The 26,047-nt window shown below is 54.4% G+C and overlaps 2 protein-coding genes across 2 annotated transcripts in view; one reads left to right on the plus strand and one right to left on the minus strand.

Annotated features, from left to right (window-relative positions):
- Lilli (AF4/FMR2 family member lilliputian) overlaps positions 1 to 26,047 on the minus strand; it is a 112,506-nt gene that overhangs the window by 20,326 nt on the left and 66,133 nt on the right. Inside the window, exons 4-7 of the mRNA XM_076904116.1 lie at positions 24,492 to 25,094; positions 22,324 to 22,383; positions 15,229 to 15,324; positions 14,429 to 14,465 (exon numbers count right to left, since the gene is read on the minus strand). Of these exons, the coding sequence (XP_076760231.1) occupies positions 14,429 to 14,465; positions 15,229 to 15,324; positions 22,324 to 22,383; positions 24,492 to 25,094 (796 nt within the window). The remainder of the gene's footprint in view (positions 1 to 14,428; positions 14,466 to 15,228; positions 15,325 to 22,323; positions 22,384 to 24,491; positions 25,095 to 26,047) is intronic.
- LOC143428867 (putative RNA-binding protein EIF1AD) overlaps positions 16,553 to 26,047 on the plus strand; it is a 117,119-nt gene continuing 107,624 nt past the window's right edge. Inside the window, exon 1 of the mRNA XM_076904108.1 lies at positions 16,553 to 16,557. The gene's annotated coding sequence lies outside the window, so the exon portion shown is untranslated. The remainder of the gene's footprint in view (positions 16,558 to 26,047) is intronic.

Raw genomic sequence — 26,047 nt, forward strand, 5'->3', positions numbered from 1 at the left:
TCGAGCGTGTGTTATTAAGGTGTGCAGTTAGCCGGCACACGCCTCGACGGATGGCAGACCGGTGCACCTGTTTCAGCGAAGGGATCTGGTTGGACCACCTTACCCCTTCGATTTTCGCCGTCTCTCTCTCTTCCATCGTCCGCCACCGCTCGAACCCGGGCCCGCTGTTTCGTCCACTCGTCGAACTCTCTCTCTGGGTCTCGCGCGATCGAAATTCAATGAGACGATCACGGACGCGACCGTATTAACCGGGGCTCGATCGCGAAATTAGGTATCCCCGATGCGCCACCGAGCAGAACAGATGAGCTCGCCCCGTTTTTGTCCAACGAAAAAGGTTCCCGCTTCGCGAGGACGCTCGTGTACCCGTCGCGTCTCTCGACGTATCCGCTCGCTTCGTGATCCGAATGGAAACCACCGGACGTCCATCTCTAGCGATCCATTACGATTCGACCTGCTGGCGGTGAACGCGTAACGAGTATTATCCTCGATGCTCCGGCGTTCGTTCCATCTCCGTGGGTTGGTTATTAGGAACGTACACGCGTGTACGCGCGTCCTTGCGGATAGGGTGGAGGAGATCGTTCGATCTTCCACGTAACGAGCCGCAGAGGAGATTTGAAATATGGTGTCGCGAGAAGATACGAGGCCGGGGCCCCCCGGTTAACAGCGCGCGATTACTCGCTCGAGGCTACTAATGAGAGCTTGATTGTATTTGCAAACGCTTGCGCAACAATGGACGATTGTTCCGCGCCGCGAGCGGATATAATCCTTCGACTTTCGTTTAATTGATACAGACCGGTTGCGGTGCGGGTTTATCGGTGCGACGCGTCCGCGAGCGGAGAATGGAAATCTCGCGGACTGGTAACGCAAACAAGTCGAGCGCGGATCGCTCTCCGCGGGGATGGAATATCGCCGACGAAGAGGCGCTCGAGCCGTGTCTTTCGTTTGAACGCGTAACGAGATTATCGAGGCGGGTCTGGCTCGGTTTTAACGAACACCGGAGAGCAGCCGATCGCGAATAATGGAAATTCTCGTGGGCATTGACGGTGGGAGCCTCGATGCGTCCGATAGGACAAAGGACGTTTGAAAGGGGAACGATGAGATTGATCGTTAAGGTAACCCAGATCCGCAGGAACGCAACAATGTTCTGGCTCGCTTGCCACGTTACCTGGAACACCGCCTCGTTGAAAAGTCACCGTGAGGCAATCGTTCGATTGCACAACTAATCGATGACAACGGCTGAGCTGAGCTCGGTTATGACGATGATCCATTTGCATCCGTCCAAGGATACAGCTGGCGGACGATGGAATTTTCAGAGATCACGCTCCAAACGCGATAAACGTTAACGATATCGCCGTGGATTTTGGATGAAACGAGAGGACTCTCTACGAAAGAGGAACAATGAGAATCGAAATCGACAGGTGCCAGAGGCAACGTCGACCTAGTTGGCCGACTCCCCAGGGTGTCCTAACGCGAAATCGTCTTAAATGAACGCTACGAGGGTCCGAACCTACAACTTCGCCCTTCTCCGCCTCTGTATTTACTCGCTTCCCGACATTTACATGATTACAAGCCTCGATTACCTGTTTACCAACCATAAATATTCGATCGCCGGTAAACAGAGCCGGTTACGTGCGGAGTAGCACGAGAACGGTAACCGGATGGAGGCTAAATTTAGGAGAACGAAGCGTATTCGAAGGTAGGAAATGAAACGCGGAAGACACGGAAGCGTTGAAGGTAACGGGGCTCCTCGAGACGTCGGTCGCGGGTGCGCAAACACGGATTCCACCGATTCCCCACGCATCTACGTATTTATTAAGGAGGTCGGCCTCGGGCGACGGCCGGATCTCGAAGGACGGAAGCTCCTTTCAGTGAAAACCGGAAGTTGGCCGAAGTTCGAGGGAAGTTACCATCGAAGGAGAACCGCTCGCACTTGCGGCTAACTTTCCAGTTTCTCAGCCGAAGGGAGTTCCCGAGACCGAGTCCCCTCGGCTCTGGGGGCATCTCGAATGAAGAGCAAACATTTAACTGGCGCCCGCAACCACGGAACCCGGTGATATCGCGGAGGTAACGAGACGTTCCGTCGACCCCTTCGACTCGAAAGACGCACGCGGTAGCGCTTACGATCTCAGTTCTTTCGAATTCCCGAATTCCCGAATTCGCAGCAGTCGATGAAAATCGATGCGATGCCCGTTTGGTTAATAAACTCGTATACATCGACACACGTCGATGGCTTCGCGTCAGTATTTTAGCCCCGTTCGCCGCGCGAACCGCGCCAACCGACGGCCCTCGGCGACCGCCACGGTCCGCCACTTCGAGACTCGATATCTCGGAACTGGGTCAACCGAATGATGTATTATCGAATGCGCCGTCCCATCAAACCGTGCGTTCCACGGGCGACCAGGTAAAAAATAATAAACCGCGTCGAGAGAATCCGCGCGCGGCGTTCGATCCGATTCGAGGCGCTCACCGGTCTCGTCCACCCACGGGCTGCTGCCCCGCGCGTATTTATTTGCTTGGAAATGAATGGGCCGTTGACCTAATAATATATTGATTTCGACCGCGTGCACGCTCGATTGACCAGCAATTGCTAATCATTTGAGCAAATCCGATCGAACGGGTAATATAGCCAACGATATTAGATTATCATCCTCGTAACAGGATTAATGTAACCATTCGGGATGCCGTGGAAATTGTTGCGAGGAATACGATTCGAACCCCCGTCGATCGCCAATATTCTTCGATGGGGGGGCTGTTAACTGTTAATTCGTTTTGGAACTCTTCAAATTTAACCAAGTCCCAAGTATATCCTATTCATTTCTCCATCGATCCGTACCAAATTACCTCGGATAAATTAAACTCGACGCGTCTGCGAGTAACTTCAATGAAAATATTGACTTTCTATCCGTTAGGAACGTCTCTATCCCCACGAGTCGTTTCAGCCGCGAGAGTTTCTACTTACGTTCGTTGGCGAACGAACTGCCGCTAAATTTCTAACCGAGAAACAACAGGATTACGGTTAAGTGGAATAAGACAGAGCGAGGTTACGTTTAAGTAGAATAATACAGCCAGATTACGCTTAAGTGGAGTAAGACACCGCGATCGAATCAGAGAGGAGGACTAGCGAGAGGCGGAGCGGGAAAACGAAACTACGAACCGCGGCGGAACGGAAAGTTTCCGCGGCGAGAAGTTCGCGGGCTCGTCCTTCGTTAGTCCCGCGAGTCGCTGACTGGAATAAACGAGCGATATCGCGTCGACGGGGCCGTTCGCAGATTGATTGGCCCACAAACCGCGGCTTGCTTCCTCGGTTTGGCATTGCGCTTAATCGATACGCGGCCGAAGGTCGTACGCTCCGGTGGCGTCTCCGCCTTTTTCCCTCCTGCCGCGAATTCGGGACGCACGCGAGGCTGGCGCGTCGATACCGCGACGCCAACGGGACGTCCGTCGACTTTGAATCGCGATAAGCGATCGCGCGTCGCCGATTCGCGCACGGAATCTGATATCCACGGGAGGGAGAAACGAAGGGAATTTTCAAGCACTACCTCGGTAGACCGTAAAGATTTAACTCCCGTGAAGTCGCAGTCGAGACCTTGAACTTGGAGAACGCTCGGAGAACCCACCGAGTTTCTACTGGAATCTCTAGGTGTACGCGCGGTCGAACAGCCGTTAAAATTCCACCGTCACCTTCCCACGTGTATACCCGCGCCCCTTCCCATAAAATTAACCAATTGGCTGAAACGCAAACCGAGCAAGCCCCCGAGAAAGAGGCACCGGTTAAGCGAGAGGGAGGGTTAAACGAGCTCGAAGAGTTTTAATCAAGCCTCTTTTGCTTCTTCCTTCCTACTCGTCGTTCCGTTTCTTCGTTCCTTTTGTTTTTTCCTCCCCCCGCCCGCCAGTCGTCGCCCCCTCAACGAGGAGGAAAAACGAAGATGCTCGACGTTTCGGCTCATCGTTGACTTCCGCTCGATTTGCATTCGAGAAGCTGGCTCCGATATCTGCCTTATGAATAACCAGCCCGGCTCCGGCCGGATCGGCAACCAAAGGGTGAACATCTCCGTCCCGCCCTTCCGACCCTGCTAATACTACCCCGCGCACCTTTTCATATAAGATTTCCCGTGGAAAATCCTGCCCGTAGACGGGCGTATCGCGCGGCCCAACCGTTGGTTCGCAGAGGCAACGAAGAATCTCAATGGCTCGTCCCTATTCACCTAAAACTGGGGATATAAAATAAATTTCGCGGACTTAGACGGCCGGTTGCCCAGCAAACCTCGCCTCGAATGCCAAGAAACGCGGTGAGAATATATATATATAGGAAGCGAGAGAGAGGAAGAAAGAAAGCAGAGGCCGTAACGATAGAGAAGGGGTGAGAGGAAGGATGAGGGAGAAAGGGAAGAGTAAAGGGTTCCGCAGGATGTTCTTGAAAGGTTCGTTTATATCTTCGTAACGGCGAATTATTAAGAGAAAAAGAATTCACTTCGCGTTCTAATTGCTAAAAGAGCCCTCCAATTAAGACGAGAGAAAAGGAGGGACCGCAACCTCCACTCTACTCTTCCTGTCCACCGCTGTACGCCCGCTCGCTCGCTCTTAATTAACTTCTCGACGCATAACAATTCGTCCGGGCAAAAAATTGCATTCGATGAACCGAGGAAGCCCCGATCGAGCTGGACGAAAGCCGTGCAAACGGACGCTCGACCGTTTCGTCTTCGAAATATATTCCTCCTCCTACGGTTTCCACGGGTCGAAAAGTCGCGCAGGAAACAACGTCGCGGCGCGTAGATACGTCCGATGAAAATCGAATCGGCGACGCGATACCGGATCGCTTCATCCTGCGATTACGAGAAAGTTGGGGAGACGTCCGTTTCCGCGGCGTGTTCTCGCTCGCGTGTGTGCGCGCTCGCTTGGGCCGTGTTGGTGCGCGAACGGGAAAGGAGGAAGGAGAAAGAGAAGGTGGAAGAGGAGGAGACGGAGGTGGGTCATCGACTTCCTCGACGTGACGCAACGTGCACCATGCGTCGAGACGCTTCGCCCGAGCGGATCGGCCTGGTAACCTCTTCCTTCCGGAAGTGGCCCCTCCCGCTCGCCTGCTCCGTTTCTACGCCGAGTGAAAGAGACGAAACGCGCCGGCGATACACGCTCTTCTCGTACCGCGACCCACAAAATATCGCGGCCGCGTGCGAATCGAACGTTTTCGAACTCGGCTACGCTGTTACGCGGAGATCGTCGGCGGTAGCCGACAAAGTGTTTACGAAATACAAACACGAGCGACGAAGTGACTGAGTCATCGGCCGAATGCGCGAGATATTACGTGACTCGCGTGGCGGGTCATCAATCCTGAATTATCGTCTCGATCAGCGATGCGTGGTTAGGAACGTTTCGCTTTTGATACGAGCACGCGCGCGTACCTGGGATTACGCTCGAAAATACCGTTCCGCGTCGGTTTCCAACATTATTATTACATCATGACATACCGCCGGCGATTACGTAGCCGAGGTGCGACTCGAAAGCGACTGTCATGTGTCGGGTAAAAATACATGAGTCACTGTTTTCGTTCGGAAGCCAAACTATTCATAGACGTCGAGCAGAGGCGAAAGTCTAGAAAGATTCCTCCTCCCGCGCCATTTCTCGAATCTTAAAAAAAAAAAAATAGAAAACAGGAATACCCGAGTTTAAAGAACGGCGAGTCTGTGTACAGGACGAAGTATCACCGAATAGGTTAGCGAAGCGAGGAGTAGCGACGAGTGGAGCGGAAGATTGAGGGCGCAAAAGGGAAGTTCTGGGTGCGCGCGAACAGCGCTTTAGCGATGAAACGCAAACAAGTTAACGGCTCGCGATCGGGACCAGAGGAAGGAGATCGGCGCGAGGATAAAGGGGGCGAAGAAAAGGCTGGAGGAGACGAATCGACGCGGTTAGGCGGCGCGGCGCGGTGCGGCACGGCGCGAGGGTTGCCGGGGTCGAGGGGGAGGATTTAATCACGTTAAGTAACTCCGAGCCGCTTGCTCGCTAGCGCAGAGAGTGATTCGAGGGTGTTCGAGGGCAGAACAGATAGGAGAGGCCACGGTAGAGGATGGATATGTGTTATCGACCCCTTTCGCTTCGCCTCGCCTCCGCCTCGTGTCCCTTCGAGTGTGGCCACCACCCCCGTTTTCCACGCTCCTCCTGGCTGCTGTTCGCACCCTTTCTTCCGCTGTCTCTTCTGCTCCCCGTCCACGGAATCGTTCACCCTTGCCTGAGTTCCCGCCTGGTGACTCGCGCTCGATCAAACAACGAAATGAAATTCCGCGCGAATTTCGCGAATAAATTCCACCGCTTATCCCTCCGTTCGCGTCTCCCGCCGGCGTCGTGGCCACTGGTCCCCCCCCCCCCCCCCCCCCCCTCGCTCTTTTCTTTCACCGATCCGTTATAGAAAAGGGAGGAAAAAATGAAGGAGAATGAAATCCTCGAAACCCTTTCTGGGCGCTTCCACTCTCCACTCGACCATCGTTAACGATCCTTTCTCTTCCGTCGTTCCTGAATGAGCCAGCAACCCCTTTTCAAAGAGGCGTGACGCGCGCCGCCCGACAGAAAACCGCGTGATCGATACATTATATTATATAAACGCTAGTGCGGCTCTCGTTTTTCGCGGTCGCATTATGTGCCACCGCTCTACGCCCGATTATTTATCGCGCTGTAAAGCGCCTCGCCGAGGAAATTCGAAGGGTGGCGAGGTCGAGGAGACGTCGTTCGTGTCACGGGTACTGGGAGGGGCGAAAGAGCGCGCGTAACAAGAGAAGGAAACTCTTTACGGCGTTGCCGGAAGAGGAACGAGGAGGAACGAGGCGGAACCTCGGATAACAGAGGAAGCGAGGTGGTAAGGGATGAGAAGAGACTCGAGGAACCTAACCTCCTCGGTCGAGACCAGACGTTATTAGGAAAATGGACCTTCTCCTTGTTGAATCCCTCTGCCTCCGTTGCGCCCGTTGTTCGACAATAAACCTCGCGTCTCCTCTCTCTCTCTCTCTCCTTCTTTCTCCTCCTTTCGCCCACGCTCGGGCTTTTTAACGTCTGGCTTAGCTCGCCGCTGGCAATTTGCCTCGAACACTAGGAAACGTCGAAACGGACGTCTTCCACGGCGATCGATCGCCGCGATCCGCCATCGCTCGGCTATGTGGACGACGTACGCGTCGAACGCGTGTATGCATGCACGCGTTGCGGTTAAATACGCAGGTAAACGGAGGAGCCGGTCGGTTAATTCGAGAGAATAAATTAACCGGTGACCGGGACAGAAATAGAACGACGGGTAGGTACGCGCGTTCCTGCTGCGATGCCGCGCGAACGGGACCGTCAAAGGAGATGGCGACATCATTTGCCGCGCGTCCCCGTCCACGCTGACGGACGTACCACACCACCGGTACCCGCTGCTGCCGCGTCATCTCGCAGTTACGCGATCAAACACTACAAATTAGCAGGCACACGCGAGCAAACGTCATCAGCGTGACAGGAACACGATCTAGCCGCGATCGAGATACACCGACCGTCCCCAACGATGTAACGCGACATCGCTGCATCCCTTTAATCGACCACGGCGACGAATCGATCTTACTCACGAGCGTAAAATAGCGGCGACGCCGATAAAGAGGGAGCGTCTGTGCGAACTTAATCCGCAGGACGATCGAGGATCGAGAGAACGCGGAAGCGAGCCCCACTCGGTCGATCCCAAAAGTCGTGATTTAACTTCGCGGCGCGCCGTGTAGCATAATTGGACAAGTAGGTCAAGCCCGCTCGATAGTACACAGAGGTAACTGACAGCGCCACGGGGGATGAGGACGGGGCCGGGGGGTTCGATATTCAATATTTAATTTGGCTCAGCACGTGTACAACCCCGACGGTATAGAGCCGCCCCTTCGCGAGGGGTTGTTCCGACGCTGGTTAACGCCGCTTATACTCGGGAACGAGCGAGGACTTCGAAAGTAATTCCAAGAGCGTGTCACGGACTTTATTCGCGTACCGTTCCCCTGACGCGGATCGACCCAGCTCGAGGCTCTCGCGCGAGAGTAGACGCGCTTTATCGACGCGCAATCGAGACTTTAACGAGTCTCTTAATCGACGGGAATTTTTCCGACGCTGGTGTCCCGGGAATCGGTCGATCCTTCGAGGAGCGCGAACGACGAGGCACCAACGGTGCTGCCGTGGCGATATTTTTTTTATTACGAACACGCATCGACTCGCGTGGCATCTGGCCAGATATATCGGGTACAATCGAATATCCCGCATTGAACTCGTAATGGTTGTTACGCGCTCGTAATCGCCTCGACTGGCACGCGCGCGAGGTGTATCAATTTTCGATCGAGCCTGCTCGCGCAAATGGCGCTTGTAATTCTTCGACGGCGGGGCGCGATACTCGAAACTGGATCGCGCGGACCACCGCCAGGCTGGGCATTAAAGTGACCTGGGAACTACCGGCGAACGGAATTACGGTTAATTGCCATAATTAGAGCCGTTTTATTGACTGGACGGAATCGTCCGCGCCGGGAAGTCTTTCAGGAACGGTCGAGATAAATCACGGGTCCCGAGCGTCGGGACGGCGCCAACAAACTCAGCTCGAGACGATCCTTTGATTAATCGAAATCGAAACGATTCCCGTGCATTATTCATACGCTATGATCGTCGATTAACAGTTGGCTCGATCGTATCTGCGTATCCCGCGGGGGAAGCTCGATTCGAAACGCGGCTGAAATTATGCATGCAAAAATGATTTACGACGGACTTTTCCCCCCTCCTCGTCGGACCACCTTTTAATAATTGAGATCGCGCCGGTTTAATCGAAGAAAGAATCGCGTTATCGATCGCCGCGACGTGCCGGAAGAAGACAGACAGAAGGTGCGTGTATTCATGAACTGACATAATGATACACACACCGTGGCCCACGGACACGTGTACGCCGCGTGTAATAATACCAGCTGCACACCGGGCCGTACGACTACGGCGAACGGCTCAACAGGTATCGATTCGGGCAAATGTCAAAGGTGTGCGTCGCTCGGTGGGACTGAATTTTCCCAATAAATTAACCCGACCGGTCATCCTTCGTTCTATAGACTTTTCGAGTTTAACCGCGGCCAGAATCGCGACACTAATTTCCACGCTGCTCGCCCCACGTCCCACGATCGTACGTACGTGGATGGCTCGCAATACTTCTGTGGAACCAGCCGGCGATCGCGTTTCGATCGCGTTAAAAATCGGTGGTCGCGTGTCGAAGCGGAAGTACCTTCACTTAGACGGACGCTTTACGAGGCTGTCTCGTTCGAGGCAATCGTTTCGCGTTTACGATCGCGAAAGGATTGCCGCAAAAACGCATGCGAGCGGCTACGAGGTACCCGAGCTGTCTCCTCTCGAACACCCGCCCCGAGATCCTGCATTTTATTAAGACAAATCGAGCGAAGTTCGCGTGGCACAGTTCCACGTTGCGTGCAACTTCCTTGAAAGCTTCCTCGATCCCTCTAATTACGTCGATGCGTGCTCGTATCGTTACGGTCGCTGTTAACGATGCTTCCTTTTCGGGACGGCGGATCGTTGGAACGGATTAAAGTGCTTGTTAGAGTCTCGTTCCGTGCTCTTGCATTGTTGCGGGGATATCTTCATCGAGTCGCCAGTCGAAAACTATTTCTAATGCGAAGCAGAACTGCGTCGATGCGAATTAGCTAACCCGTCTATTTCTTCGTCGATCGAGTCTGACATTTTGAGCTCGTTTCCGTCGCCGCGTGGTTTTTCAATTAACTACGCTGGTACAATAGAGAATCGTGGAACCTAGAGGGCCCTCGGTCGACGAGATACGTCCGAGACGAGATAAAGTCGCAGGCAGAGACTAGATATTCCGTCAGACTTCCTCCCAATTTCCTCGCTATCGCCATTCCCTTTCAGCCGTCTGTCGGCGTTCGACAATAGCGGTAAAGAGTTTAATTAGTGGAAAAGCGTAGGGTTGGAAAGAATTCATGGGACTCTCGTTCGAGACCCGTTCGCGGTTCGCGTGACGCGTTTCAATTTGTACGGGCTGCTCGATCCTGGCGCGCGGCCATTATCGTGCAGTTTTAATGCCGTTAAAGCAAGTTTCCACGCACAATATTAAGCAGCTTTCGCATGGTTAGATTGCGATCGTTCTGGCCGCGGCGACGATCGCCGGGAGACACGCGACCGGACGAGTGGAATAAAATAATCGCGATTCGCGTAGCTACGGGCGAGGGTGGACGTGCTCTACTCGAAAACGAAGGTACTCGCGTTCGCGAGCGGATCAACGTCGAATCGATCGTGGAATTAACGGAAGAGTCGAGTAAGAGATCGTTAAGACAGGACGTCGCGTACTCGATAAACAGGAGCGAACATGCTCCGTTCCTCGCGACGAAAGGACTAAGGAGGAGCAGACTAAGGGGCGGAGGGTGGGCCGATATCCGAGCGATATTAATTTATCGGGCTCGTTTGTTCTCGTCGCGAGCCACCAGCGGCAAGACAGCTGAGCGATTGAATATTAAGTGGCGTAGTCTCTGTCTGGCTCTCGGGGAAGTTCGCCCAAGGGAGTTCGTTCGTTGGAACCGGGAAACGAGGCTGAGAGGAGGATCGAAACGAGCAGCGGCGAGCGCGGAAGAGATACTGTGCGGGAACGAAATGGAGTAACGGAAAGAGGGAAAGAGAGGCGGAACGGAGGAGAAGGCCGCCGTGGGCGATTTCAATAATTAATGTCACGGGAATTGCCGCGCGCAGCCGATGGTACCGTCGGAGTTGCCACCGCAAACTTCGAGCCCCCTGTCGCGGTATTCGAGCCAGATCGGTCCATGGATAATTACTGCGATTATCCCGGGGACAAGCCGGCGAAGTCCTCGCGAGTCTATCCGGGCCCGGGTTCTAATGAAAACTTCGCCAAGTAGTTGAGACCCAAGCGCTCCGTCCCCAAGACCTCCAACCCACGTTCGATAAATTTCTTTCGCGGAGTTTACGCTTTTTCCCCTCTTTCTCTCTCTCTCCCTATATATATACAGAGAGAGAGAGAGAGAGAGAGAGAGAGAGATGGAAAGAGAGAGAGAAAAGGACATTCTTCTATATATCAGAAGAAACGACAACCTTCGAAGGAGTACAGATACCGTCGAGTATAACTCACCGGTCCATTCGAGCGGAATGAACGGAACACGGAAGTCCTGAGGTACCTAGCTGCGGCGATAGAATGGGCGTTACGTGTAGCATTTGACCCGATCGGCGCGTTCGAACCCGGTAACAGAAGGAAGAAAGACGTCGGATCGGGGCACGGTTGTTCCGGCTGCATCCGCGGTCGACGCTGGCAGGCTCGAACGCTAGGTGGTTGGTCCCCATGGAAACCATCTTTCACCGTCTCTCGTGCCGTGCTCCTCTGTCGCGACGTGTCGCGGGAAGAGAAACGGCCGAGGGAGGAGAAGGAAAATGCAGACAGGGAGGGATGGAAAAACCGCAGGGCTGCGTAGACGTGGACGCGACGCGATATTGGCTTGGAAAATTGTTGCGTTGTTGCACGTGCCCCGAAAAAAAAGGAAAGCAGAGAAGAAAGAGAAAAGGAAAAACCAATCGATTCGATCGTTTCGCGAGGGCGAGTCAAAAGTCAAACGTCACGGTCGGAAGAGGGGCTGGTTTTGGTCATGGCGCGGTGGTGCCGGGCGAAGCTAAAGGTCGTCGGTCACGCGATCACGCCCTCGCTCTCGTTAACACCTACACGGACGGGTCTGCGCAGGTGGATGGATAACAGCGCGGGAAGCGTGCCGGGCACGGCCGTGGCACGCGCATTACAATTCCGACGCGGTTAACGCGTTCCCTCCTCTTAATCAGCTCGAGAGACGTCCTCCGTTAGGTAGCTACTCCCCGATAAAGAGGAAGAGCACGGTGGCACGTTCCCGGGTGCTAAGATACTCTTGGCGGTGGTGGGCGTTTCGACGTTTCCGAGCGTACCGCCGCGCCTAGGCGGGAAGTGGCGGGAAGTGGCCTGCCCCGAGAAATATACCAACCGCCTTGCTAAATTAGGAGAGGCCAAAGGGGAACCGGATGCGGCAGATTTCGAGATTAGATTCCGACGCTCGTCCCGTAAAAGTCTTACGTTTCGTTCGAATTACCCTCGCGTTTCGAGGCGCCTCCTTCGCGGCTCGAATAGAATCAAGGCCTGTCGGGTGAAATAACGAGGGGTCGTATTCCTCGAGAACTCGATCTTCCGTACACGCGACAGCGAACAATTATTCTTTCAATTTCTTTCGAGAAATCTTCAACTCTTCCGTTCGCAACCGCGAAGCATCGATCGCACGATGGGCGATTCGAAGGTACGCGCGCAGCCAGGTGGGTCAAGCCGCGAAATCGGTTTACCAGGCGCGATAAAGGCAACGCTGAAACGTTCCCGGATGAAAAGCAAATTCTGAAGCCCCGCGGGCCCGAAGGGGCGAACGTCGGCGCGGAACGTTTGCGCGCGCTTGTAACGGCCGATAATAGGCGTCGCAAAGTGGCCGGAGTATATCCGAGCATCGACGGCAAACGGAAGGGAAAGCCGCCGCGTCGAATGGTTAATTCATGAAACAGTATCCCTTGCTTCACCCTCGGCCACTCGCTACCGAGCTTCAACCCCCTCCTGCCTGCCTGCCTGCCTGCCTGCCTGCCGGCTGGCGAACGCGTCCGGCATCGTTCAGAAACGTTCGAATATCAATGAATCCACAGGTTTTAGCCCGGACCTCGGACAATGCTGGCGTGATTCTCGCGTTTCGACAGCCGGTACCGCGCCGCTGTTATCCGCGCGGCGAACCGCGCAAAGAGCCTGACGAAAGCTAAACAAATATTTGGTTTTTCGGGAACAAACATCGAAGCTGGTGGAGTGCAAAAAAAAAAAAAATAGGAAATAAAAAACTTTGACTCCGCGCACGCGTCACTGCTGGTTGTTGGTCGTCGTTTACGTAAGGTTTGCGCTTGTAATACTTCGGAGGACCGAAGCTATCAACGACCTTTCCTCTCGACGTCTCGTCTCGGTTTTCAATTCGTTCGTTGGTATATTTATGAAAAATCATTCGCGACGTCCACCGCTTTGTTTTCGACTGATTCGCTTCTCATCGTCGTCCGGAATAGAAATGACGCTCGGAACAATGGAGAGGAGCGGAGGGCAGCGAAAATAAAAAAGTGAATTCCAGGAAGATCGGTTTGATAATGCTGGTAAAAATGAGTGATTCATTCGCGGTTATCGAACCGCCGGTAGTAACGCAAATTTCTCACGCGTCACCAGAATATATTTCTCGGTTGGCCGTTGGTGTGCGGGTTACGTAGGTGCGCGCGTCTGGCCGCGTGTAAAACGGCGGTCGGCTGCGTGTACACGGTGTAGCGGCCCGGTGAAACATAAATTTCCCCGGACGGTGAGTTAATGGGAAAGATCAGTGACTGCGAAACGCGGCTGCAAATTGACGGTTCAGGCTTTTTCGCGGATCGCAATGAATCCACAGGTTTTTCATGGGCCGCGCGCTACTTTGTTTCTCGCGAGGGGTGGACTGACGCGGGGAGGGTGGGACCCTCGCGCAAATAATTCCCGGGAACCCGCGGTTTTATGAAAATATTTCTCGACGAGAAGAATAATACGAGATTCGCCGACCGAAAAAAAAAGACAGAAAAAAAGAAAAAGAAAAGTGGAAAGCGGAGAGGGAAAAAAAATGAAAGTTGCTCGCGAACAGCGCGCCGCGCAACGATTAAATTAGTCCGCGGTGGTTTCCTCGTCGTTTGCCATTGTCGCGCGTAAAATACAATTGAAAAATAAAAACGTGAAACACAGGTGAACCAAGAGGCGAGGGAGGAGGGAGGGCAAAAAAAAAAGAAGAAGCACGACGGTGAAAAGGAGCGAAACAGGGAAACGAAATTAAACTGTCCCGAAATATCCGTTTCCGGCATTCATCGCTGGCAAACAAGTGCGCCGCGTTTAATAAGGCTCGTTCCATGGGGCAATAAAATCTCTCGTTCCGTCGAGGTTAATTGCGTAATGGACTATAAATGTTAAGTGGCTCCCCGGCAAGTCGGAGCACTTTTCTGGAAGACGCGATAAATGTTGCAAACTGTGGCTCGCTCTTAGAAGCTGATCTTTATGTACGATCTCGTTGCGATCTTTATTTGACTAACGCGAAACGGTGTAAGCGTTGAGCGAACTCGAACATCATCGTCGTCGTCCTCGTGGTCGTTCTTTAAGATCGTTTCCATCGGAGGGTCGACGGACGATATTAAGAGGCTTGTTATCATCATCCTAGTAATGGGATAACTTCCTCGCGGCTCGCGAAGGCAAAGAGAATCGTGTCCTCGCGGAACACGCGAGACGCGATTTCCGACTTTGATCGAGCATTTTCGCTCGATAACAGATTCACTCGGAGAAGTACAACAGCCATGCGATGCATACGCGCGCATATATACGTCAGATCGTAGAAACTGTACTTACGAGGCTTGGCGGCTTCCTGCGGCGTCACTTCGGTCAACTGCAAAGAAAAACACCGATTGTTCAGAACTGATAGTGTCTCGCAGGAAACGCGACCTACATAACGCAACCGAACTCCTCGATCGAACTTCCACGCCTAATAACGCTCCGCTCCATCTACTTTCGCGCAGAAAAAAGGGAAACGTTCAATTTTCATGCCCTCGAGCGACGCTATATAGAGTGGCGCGGAAGAAACCGCGAGCGAGGGACTTCTTCCGAGAAAAGAAACGCGGGAAAATTGATCAGCTTTCACGGGGAAACCGCTGATATCTCTTTTGATATCTGTTTTTCTCTTTACTCGAACCGGCTGACGCTTCGTTCTTTTTCCTCTTCTTCTTCTTCTTCTCGTGAGGACAACGCGATGTCTTTCGGGACAGAGCGCACGAAACTCTTGACACGAAGCCAAGTGGCACGTGAAGCTAGTAGAGCCGTTCGGCTCGAAAACGGCGGGCATCGATCGATCGAAGGCGCGTTCCACGGCGAGGAGAATTCGGTGGGCTGCAGGAGAGACGGGGAAACCGAAATTCCGCGTTTACGGCCGGGCTCTGGCCGTTTTCTAGAGCGGACACGAGCGCCGCGCGAAAGCCGATTTATCCGCAACGAAAGGCGTCCGTCTCGGCGAGCGCGAGCTTCTTGACGCGGTGCCAAGTGGCACGAAACACTTCTCGGCCGCTCGATACAATTCGAAACGTTTCCACGATCGATACCACTCGCTAACGTCGCTAACCTACGATTAACAGAGAGGAGGAGGAGATCATTCTCACCTTCGCCAGCACGGGGTTGAACGTGAACTTCGACTCGAGCTCCTTCCTCGGCGTCTGGGCGATGGCCGTCAGAGGCGTGGGCGGCATGGTCATTTCCTGAAACAGTGACGATCGATCGTCGATTAACGTTCGCACTACCCGCAGACTGATTCGACTCGACCCAACGCAGCACCCTCGAAACTCACCCTCGACACTTCGATCTAGGGCTGACGGTGTGCACAATCGCGCCCCATTCGGACAAACCTCAGCAAAAGAGAGAAACCGACAGAAACAGAAACCAACGCGAACGTGTGTCACCCTTTTCCGTCGCCCATTGTCGCCGCCACGGAATAGGTGACCCTTTTCCTTTCATCGAGCCATCGCGTCCGCTCGACGTGCCGCGAGTGGTGCACCTCGCGTTCGAGCACGTATACGTGGTGGCTACTTTTGCGTAAGACCAGTCGCATCTCGGCCACCTATTGCGTCGATGAGCGACAAGAGAGAGAAAGAGAGAGAAAAGGAGAGGGTGAGGACCACGAATTTGGCGTATAAACAGCCATAGCGAGGGTGAAAACGTCGGACGGTTGAACGAAACGCGTTTCCACCGCAGACGAGAATCGTCCGACCGATTCATTGACCCGTCGAGACATCCGTCGACGCGAACAAAGAGCACCAGGACAAAAGCCTCTCGTCGAACCGCTTATATTCCTCGCCGGATCAACGACAGGCCGTGTGTGTTTACGCATTATGCAGCCGTGAAAATTCGAGCTGCTCGAGCGGCTTCCTACGAGCACGCCTCCTCGCGCAGGTAGCTCTTGGGTACGTAAATTCGATGACGCTGCAGGCGTTGGTGCACGTTCGAATCGTGACGCGACCGACGTCGCTCTTAAACGCCACCCACGCGAGAAGATTCACGCACGTGCGTCCAGAAACGTGGACACGTGCCACGCGCACGCGAAAAGAACAACTTTCTTCTCGTTTGTTTTCTTAACAGAAAAATTCGTCCCGATGAAAATCGGTAGGAGTCGCGCGAGCGTCTTCTCGAGTGTTCCTCGTTTGGTCGCACGCTTTCGAGATCTCCGTCGCTCTGACACGTGATAAGTCGGGAATCTGGCCTGGGTCGTTGCCATCTCGCCACGTGACACCCAACAGATCTTCGACCCGGTGACCCACGCACGTTTTCGAGTCTACAAATATTTCTCTCCGCGACGGGATAAAGGAACGATAATTCTTCGTTGACGACGACGCGTTGACTGCGATCGAAACTTTTCTATTCACCGTGTTCAGAGTCGAATCGATCTCGCGGCAGGGATGATTATTAGACGAGCGCTTTCCATCGGTTACCAATCGGTTCGTGAAATCTGCATCGCCCGCGGAAAAACGCGAAATATTCTATATTACACGTACACACGTAGGTACATAGGTTGCCCTGCGAGAAAGAATAATGCAACCGCAGCGGGATCGCTCCACGATCATGCATAATGTAACGCGGCGCGTCGTGAATATAACGGTGAACGGCAATGCCAGCGTTATCCTTCGAGCGGAAACGCACGGCGGAACATCGTTACCGGTTAACGTTCCGATATTTTTCCGCTCCACATTTCGCTCCTCCGCGCGAGCTTCCACTCGCTCGGACCGCTTCCCTTTTAATCATCGACGGTGGTCGTCGATTAAATGGAGAACGAGACCTTCGCGATGGCTACTACCGACTGGCATCGAGAATCGTGACCTTTGATACGGGACGCAGCAGAAGAAGATCGAACGCGATCGAATTGGATTGCGATTCGCACGCGGAATCGTCCACGGTCGTCGAGAGAGAAAAAAACGACGAGAGAGAAAGAGAGAAGGTACTGAAAGAGAAGAGGGAAAACAACGAAAGAGACGGAACGAACCGGCATCGTTAATCGCGACTTATTATTCCCGCTCGACCGTGTGCAACTCCGAGACACGCGTGACTCGCGTACGAGATCGTCCATTTGCATCCCAGCGAGCAACGACGACGACGACGACGACGACGACGCACAGGGCCGAACGAAAAAGGACTCGACACGTTTGCCAAGAGGAGAGAATTCTCCGAGGGCTGAGTCACCCTCTTCGAGGGACGTACACCATTTCGCGCGAACCAGTTACACGCGCTACCAGCCCCGCTTTATTCGCGACGAGCACGGAACAGTCGCGAGTGTTAGCGTCGATTCCACCTCGACACCTCTACGGATCCGATGAAACGGAAGCTGTCAGTGAAAACGTATCGTTCCACGATGAAGGACTACCCCTGCGAGGGCTTCGACCGCGCTCGTTCGCGTCTTTCGATCAAGATCGTCGAGACCGACTTGCAGGAGGAATTTCGAAAACCGGCCACCGGCTACGATAAGATAGTCTGTCCTCGCGACGGCCGCTGAATTATTTATTCTTAACAGGCGAGAGAACAAAGGGGTATACGGTGATCCGTAGCGTGACTACGAGCCAGACAAGAAAATCGCATGTATCGTCGTGCGGCTAGGGCTATTTACTCAAAAGCTGTCCCTCGGCCAGGGGTGAAAGAACTCGGGATGAAAGAACCCAGCCATCGAACGGGTACGTTGTCCTCGCAGCTCGCTGCTGCCCTACGATGGCAAGCGGCGAATATCGCGCGTAGTCATGCGAGAACTGGGTGAAACTGCTCGTTTATCGTCGCGTTTCACGATCGCGCGGGGGCGATCCGCGAGGATCGCGTCCCTCGAAGACGGAACGAGCATTTTCCCCGCGGCGACGCGTCGATAATTATGCGGAGCACGCAGAGAGGGAAGAGGATCGCGGAGACCCGTTACCGGATAGTCGACGCGGCGGTGGGCGCTGAAACTCGCGGAATCGTATTTGCGGCTCTTCACCAGCCGGTGTACGCGCGCGGGCGTCTCTAATGGACCATCCGGAGGACCATCGATTCCATCGTCGGCAACGAGCATCGGCGAAAATCGCGGTCTCTATGGCACCGTCGAGGCGCGGCGAAATCGAGCAGATCGATCGCGCCGCGTCGCGTTCGACGCGCTTCCCATTTCCCCGCGTAGGGGTGGTGGATACATCGCGCCGGTACTTTTATTCGCCACCACCCCCCCGACGGCGACCCCTTTTCCCGCGAATTTACGGCCCACCGACACCGCCATCGTTCGCGATGCAATCTTTTATTTCGGTTACGGTTTTTCGAACCGTCGAACGTCGACCAGCCGGCTCTCTGTTGCCCGGATAAATATTATCCTCGTCGAATATTCCATTCGATAAACGCGCCACGGAACTCGGATTTCCCCCGCAGACGGTGGGGGGAGGGCTACGCACGCGTATTTCAATTTTTATTTCGTAACGCGAGTTTCCGCGGAATCGCTCTTGTTCGTCGCATCTCGAGTTCCGCACCCCTGTCGAGCTTAGTTGGACTCGCGAGGGTAAAACGCAGCCGTTCTTCTCATTACTTATTTATCTCGACGGAGAAGTTCCATCGAAACGGCGATACGTTTCCGACAAGGATCCTCGAGTCGCTCATAGCCAGCTCGAAAGTGGTAAGCTGACCAACTGTTGGGGGGTTAGTCACGCGGGACGTTAGAACGCGGCACAAAAGGCACCCCGAGTTCTACGGACTGTGGGGTCTGTCGACCTTCGACCCGAGATTCTCAGCTCCGACCCTCTTCGTGCGACTAGTTCTTGGGTTCGATAAAACACCGTAAGCAAAGTCGATACTCCGTTTTTTCGATACACGTAGTAACGTTGCAGCTTGGGGTGGAGCGTTCGCGAGAGACAGAAGCCTCGAGTTAACTCGATCGACCTCCAGAGTTCACTCTATTAGAAACTCCGTGCCGATTGTCTTCTCTGGACGCGGCACGGTTAATCGATGCGGTCGCGAGTCCTGTACGGGGGTGGCTGGAAAGGTGCGGAGAAACGCGATCGGACTGCAGCCGAATCGAAACGCGCGTTACTGCGACGAACCGTGCGCGCGGCCGAAAACTGGATTAGCCACGATTTATAGGGATGGCGTGGGCAGAAGGGTGTGCGGGGACGGTGTGGCGCTATACACGGGAATCGAATTTAAGCTGAGGGAAAAAGCTCGAGCCCGCGAGCGAAACGGCGATCGTCCGGCCAAGAGAGTTCGCCTCCTAAATATCCCCGCGGGTGTGCCCGCTCGTCCGTCCGGTAATGGAAGTTGAAAATCTCTCGATTAATCGCGGGGACGGAGCGGAAAGATGTGTAGGTGGTGGTGGTGGTGGTGGTGATGGGTCCGAGGGTGGACGATAACGGTGGCGAAAGAACGCGATATTCAGGAGGCGGTCGCGCGAGCTCGCTCGCTCGCCCGCTCGCTGCCGGTCGTCGTCGGCGAGCGCAATTAGCAGCCGCATTTACGATGCCTACTGGCGCAACTCTCGTATTTTCCCACGGGCAGAGCCGTGAGAATAATTCATGGGCCTCGACGGTGCTTCTATACCAAACGGCCAGGCCAGTCTGCAGGAAGGCGGATGCGACGGGAAAAGAGGGAGAGCGAGGGAGAAAGAGAGAGCGGAGTTACAACGCTGACGACTGCCCGGTAGTATCGTCATAAATTCGCGCTGAAAGTGGAAAAGCCCGGGGAACGGTAACGGCGACTCTCGACGGAAACTAAGCGAACGGATGCTCCGTTTCTGCGGCGAATCTCAGAGTCTTTGACCCTTTGCTTTCCCTCTCCCTCTCTCTCTCTCTCTCTCTCTCTCTCTTTCTCTATCTATCTATCTGCCTGACGAATTAAACGTCAAACGTTCAAAGATTCATGGAAAATGTTTCCAATGTTTTACCGTTACGGAGCGGCGAGGGAAAGGTAAAGATATCGAGATAAAAGATCGCGTGTTTCTATCACGGTGGTGATTAACCCTTTCACCACTGCCGTCTGGCCCGCGGTATAATCGTATAATACAGCTGTACGAGCTGCGTGTTGCGCGTTGTCACGCTAGTTTATATATTAAATTGTCTAATGTAACCTACGAGTACGAGCGCGCGTTAAATAACGTTTTTCTCATCGCACGACTGGCTCCCTAAAATGCGACCGCCAGTAACGGCCAGTGACTGTAGAGTCGCTCGCGGTGGACAAAGGGTTAACAGAAAAGGTCGTACGTATCTCTCTCCGCTTAGGCGTGAATTAAGGATACGCGATCACGAACGTTCCAACGATCGAAAAGCGGTCTATCGCCTAGCGTCCGACTCTCCAACTTTTAAACGACTATCGATTCTCCTCTAAACTCGAGAAATTTTCCATACTTCTTCCACGGCTTGACTGGCGGTTATTGATTTTTCGAGAGACCCCGCGCACCCTCGCAGAAGTCGCAGGGTCGAGCGATGTCTCGACAGGAAGGATCACCACCCGCGGAGCCCATCGAGCAAGCGTTAATCGGTCCCCATCGACGCGACAGGGACGACGCCGCGGTATCTCGCCACTCGATCGTGCCTGTCGCGATATCGCAGCCCCGTAATGATATCAATTCGCTGATAATCGGTGTTAACCCGTGTCCATGAATTAACACTCGATCCGGGCGTAGCCGCGGACAGCTTTTACCGATCCCGTTCTACCCGAAAATCTCGTTACACGGACGATCGACGGGTTGAAACGGTGGGCGGGGTCCGTCCATCCCCTGGCCCAAGCCGGACATCTCGCGCGCGCTACTAACTCGGAAGATCGGACTTTGCAGACTCCCACGGGCGGGCCAGCTATTCCCGCGTCGTCATTATTCTCTATTCAAGAACGGAACTGGGTCAGCCGGCAGTTTATCAGCCCGATTGCAACCGTGTATCGCGTCCAACGGTCCGCGTCGATGGAATCGAGCCCGTGAAACGCGCGACAAATCGTTACGTGTCCGAGGGAGGTCCCTCTCCGCCCTCGTCTACCATCGCGCGCGCGGATTAAACCGTTCCGGCCCTTATAAATGCGACTCTGCGGTGGAACTGTCGAAGGGACCAACCGATAGAGCCTTATCTCCTCCCGCGAGGTCATCGATCTGCGACCACGCGCCGCTCTTTGTCGTCGAATCCCTTTATCGTCGGGCACGTGTAACGCAACAGCGCCACAGGGACAGCGATGCCTCGCAGTCGTTTCGAGTAAGTTGAACGATTGAAATTCGAACCGGTGAGAGAGCAGGATCGACGATCGAAGCCTCGATTCGATCGTCGATCCAGACGCGAACAAGATCGCGCTCCAATGGAGAACGAACCGAATCGAAGGCACTTCGCGTCGCAAAATTAACCGAACGCGAAGAGCAGAAAAAAAAGCTCGCTCTCGTGAAATTGGAAAAACAACGGGGAGCAAGTTTCGAAGAGTGGACGTCGAGCGAGGAAAGTCGACTACTTTGTTACCTCGCCGGCAATCATCGATCCGCTGGCCAAACTTTCGATTAGTTTCATGGTCGTGCCCGTGGATTTACAAGCTCGAAATAGCACGAATCGAACGTACAGCTCAAGGATAGGTCTCTATAAATAGGAACGTCGTTCCGCTGTGTAAACCACTGCTTAGACCACCTCGTTTCCGCGGAGGGATCGTTCCAGCTGCATCGCGTCGGGACTAATGAATCGACATTTGGATGATCCTAGCAACACCTCGCTCCGACAGAGACGCGGGGCTCTGGACCACTAGTTTCGCCTTCGATCGAACTCGTCTTTCCATCGCGACGAGAGGGCTAACAACCCTGGCACTTCGAACAAAATCGTTCGACTTCGTCGAAACGCGCGTCTCCGCGAAGAAGAACGCAACGGAAGGAACGATTCGCCGCATGGCTGGTTCCCATTAACGAAACCGGCGACAAAGTTCCCGGTGCCCGTGGGGGTGCGAAATTGTGTGCTCGAGCAGCGGTGACGAAAGCCGATACGGCCAGACCAAAACGGCGGCTCGACTCGGTTGAACGACAGCCACGATATGACCGCGAGAGAGATAGCGTTGTATCGGCGAGAAAATTGGCTTATCGACCGGAGCCGAAGTTCGAGCGACGTCCAGGCGGCGAGGGTAAACTTGGACGTTCGCCGCTGGGAACCGGCCACAACCCCCTATAGAAAACTGAACGCTTCCGCGGGTCCCGTTCCCGAGATCCCGCGGAAAAACTGCCGCGATAACGGTAATTGGAATTCACCGACGACACTCACCTTCAGAATGTTCTCCACATCGGCCGAGTTCTCCGTGGGACCGGGCCTCGAGTTCGTTCCCTGAAACAGAGCGGAGCGTATCGATTAACAGCCAGTCGTTTTTCCAGTTCGAGATCCGTGTACGCGTGTGTACGTGGCTATTAGCGACGATAAGGGCGTCGCGTTCGTTATCGCGTTCGATTTATCGACGTGGGAATTAACATTACAAAGTGACGCATTTCGAACGCACTTAAACTACGTGGAAATAACGATATCGTACCGAGAAACAGTACGCTGAGACCACGGGTTCGCATCACTGACTGGTAAGAACGCAGAAACGTAAAGAAGGGAAAGGCAGAAGAGAGCATGAAAAGCGAGGTATAAAGTAAACGGATTTTCCTTCGGTACCGTGAACTCGCGACGTTGTCCCTTGTTCCGGGTAACGCGTCGATATAATTGAACGACGATAACGCACGCCACTGTTAATTAAAACGATTCCGTTTCGACGAGGCTGAAACTCTCGCGGCGTCCTTTCCGCGATTTATCACGAGCTCTCGAGCGATCATTAATCAACACCCTCGGCTCGCTCTTCCTCGAGGAAAAGAGGCGTTGAAAAGAGCGGTCGCGGCGCGACGCGCACGCCCATTACGAGCAGAACGAGTCGAGTAGCCATTGCTGCGAGGAAAAGCGCGGAGACAATGGGGGGGAAAATGCGTGGACCTGGAAGGCTAAAAAGCTTAGGGGTGAAACGGGCTGACGGAAGGTGGTGGCTCTGCGCGGGGTGACTGTTCGCCGGAGGACGCGTCACTGGAGAGAGAGCTACGGAGACGAGACGATCGCGAGGCGAATGAGAGAGGAGAATGAAAAAGAAACGCGTGAGAGGATCGCGCGTCGTTCGTGTTAGTAACGCGAGGACGCGTCTCGACCCACGGCTCTCTCGCCTTTCCACGGTGTCGCGCGTAATTCCGAGCTAATTTCGCGGATGAAAACGAACGACGAACGAACGAGCCGAAAGACAGGGAGGTGGAGAAAAAAAAGAAAGGCAAAGGAATCAGTAGGGGAATCAATTTTCTCGACTACGGTTCAACCGACAGAGGACGTCGGCGTTTCTACCAGCCAACCCTAATTGTATAAGTACGCGAGGAGGAGAAGAGAGACACCCTCGAGGACCGGGAGGACTCGATCGATAGTCAATCTGAATGAAATTTGCACCTCGAGGAGTCACGCGTAATAGGGCTCGTCCAAACTCGCCCCTTCTTCGTGGTCCTCCGAGTCGTCCCGCAGCACCCCCGTCACGTGTACTCCTCCGGCGGGATTTCCATTGAAAAGCAATTCGTTTCCTGTCAACGAACCTGTCGCCGCGACGCTTCTCGTCGAACAGAGAGCGTTACGTCTGGCTCGCGCGATGGAACGCGATAGTCGGTAATAACCTCTTTATTGTCACTTCGCGGCCGATTAATATCCGGGATCCTCGGTTGATCCTCTTCCCCCGGTTCGAGCGGAGGAGAGATCGGGCGCGATACCACGTTTCTTCGACCAATTTCGAATCCGTCCGTCGCCGCGTCTATTTTCCGCGTTTACACCGTTCGCTGGCCAGGAATCATCGGTGACCACAAACGACGATAAACATCGATGTGCCGACGTCAAAGCGAGCGTGTGATCGATCGTGTTTGTCGATGTCCACGCGAACGACACGGGTATCCGTTGCCGCGTCGGTTCGATCACGCGCGTATTGGCAAGAGCAAATGTTTCAAGCGAACCGTGGCCCGATAACAAGACTGTCGACGGAAGCAAGTTAAAGCAAAGGAAATAAAATAAAAACCAGCGGGTATTCGATAGATAGAAATCGCGCAACAAGTGCAACAGGGCGAGTTTAATAATAAATAGGCAAGGCGAAACCGGATAAAAAAGCTCTCCTGATCGGATAGCTGTTGATAAAGCGATTAGGGGCGCGAGGGTGGTACCGCGCCGCGGGGCACCACGGAATCCACGGAGACCCCGTGGCCAAGGTATCCCAGGAGTGGCACACCAGCGTCGTACTCGCGGCGGCGGCGGCGTCGACGACGACGTTTTACTCGTGTAAACAAGAACCAGAAGAGAGGAGGCGTACGGGAGAGAGCGCGGCGTGTGCCAGAGGACCGCGGGTCGGGGGTGGCGTTCGCCGCGAAACAATGGAAATCGATACTCACGTTATCGAGAGGTAACCTGGACAGTCTGCTGCTGACACTGTGAAGCCTGCTGCTGCCGCTGGAATTCCCGATATTCGAATTGCCAACGAGCGTACCGTTCCCGGGCGAGTTCTGGGGCGGTCCTTTGGCGGGTAATAAACCGTGGCTCCGATGATCGTTGCTGTTGCCCCCGTGCTTCACCACCGGTTGCCCGGGGTAGCCACCCCTGCCGCCGTACGGCGGCTTCCCGTCAGCCGGTTTCACGAAGCCGCCTCGTTGATGGCTCGAGGACGTGGACGTCGTCGTCGACGAGGATGAGGTGGACGAGGAGGTGGACGAGGTGGAGGAGGCGGAGGAAGAGGACGAGGCGGAGGACGAGCCGCCCGTCCTTGGCCCGCCGGGTTTCTTGAATTCTTGGGAGGACGGCGAGCTCCTGGAATTCGCGGCTACCGAGCTGGAACTCGTTCGAAGAGACGAGGGCGACGGGGACGGGGCTGGGCTAGGCGGCACACCCTCGATGCCGATCAGTCGTTTAGGCTCGTCCAGGAGATGCTTCACCAGCGAATAGTTGCCTAGCTTCGATTGGATCTGCTGCGTCGCGCTGTCCCGGGCGTCTGGGTTCACCTGGAATCAGAGGAATCTCGGCTTCAGCATCGATCTTTCGCCAATTTTCCAATCGCTCGGACGAGGTAACCGCGATCGCGAAAACGCCAGCCGGAATAGAGATTTGTGGAACGCGTAACCGTTCGATCGAGGTCGCCGTCTTAGCTCGAAAAAAAAAAAAGGAATCGGTCCAGCAGCCTCGACTCGTCCTCGGTCTCGCAGGGAAAACTGTGCGAATTGATGTTCGCGCGCGGCCACTTGTACGTACGAGCGATAATAATTAATGCGGCGTAACAGCGGCTGGCAAGTTTACGACGGTGGGCGAGGAGAAATTCGTGTTCGACCCCGTGTGCCGCCGCGCGCTAGTTACATTGTCGAGCGGCGGTACAATATAACAGACAGACAGCTCGCGCGCGCGGTTTCACGATCCCCTGCCCCCCTTTGTCTTTGGCCGAACAATGAGATCGAATCGCGGTTTAATAAGGAGGCGGAGAGGCCCAGCGAGGAAGCTTAACGTGATTAACGACCGCGCTATAAATCACGCACGGTTGTTCGCACCGTGGCCCTTTTTCTGCCGGATCGCTAGGGCGCGTGGCTACCGTTGCTACTGCGCGCCCATCGTTTTCCAACAAAATCGTTCGTTCCACCGCGGAGAGAATACGTAAAGATCGATAGCTAATTACGCGTTAGAGAGGGATCCGCGAGTCGAGAGACGACACAAACGCAACCTCGCGAGAAGCTGCCGAGGAAAGAACGGAGGGGGACAGCACGCTTACGCGACCAGGTCAGGGACTCGCCTTCCATCGAGACCCTCTCTGTCGTCGCCTCTTTCCTCTCTAATCGTTCCCGTTCCCGTGTGCGCACCGCGATAAAATGACGTGTCGAGCGATAAAAGCATCGTCGACTAAAGCGTCGTAAAACGGTGGATGCGCGCGTAGGGGGTTGTAACGCGGCGGCGACGCAAATTCCTGCCA

The sequence above is a fragment of the Xylocopa sonorina genome, chromosome 11, assembly GCF_050948175.1.
Source record: "Xylocopa sonorina isolate GNS202 chromosome 11, iyXylSono1_principal, whole genome shotgun sequence".
Classification (NCBI taxonomy): Eukaryota; Metazoa; Arthropoda; class Insecta; order Hymenoptera; family Apidae; genus Xylocopa; species Xylocopa sonorina.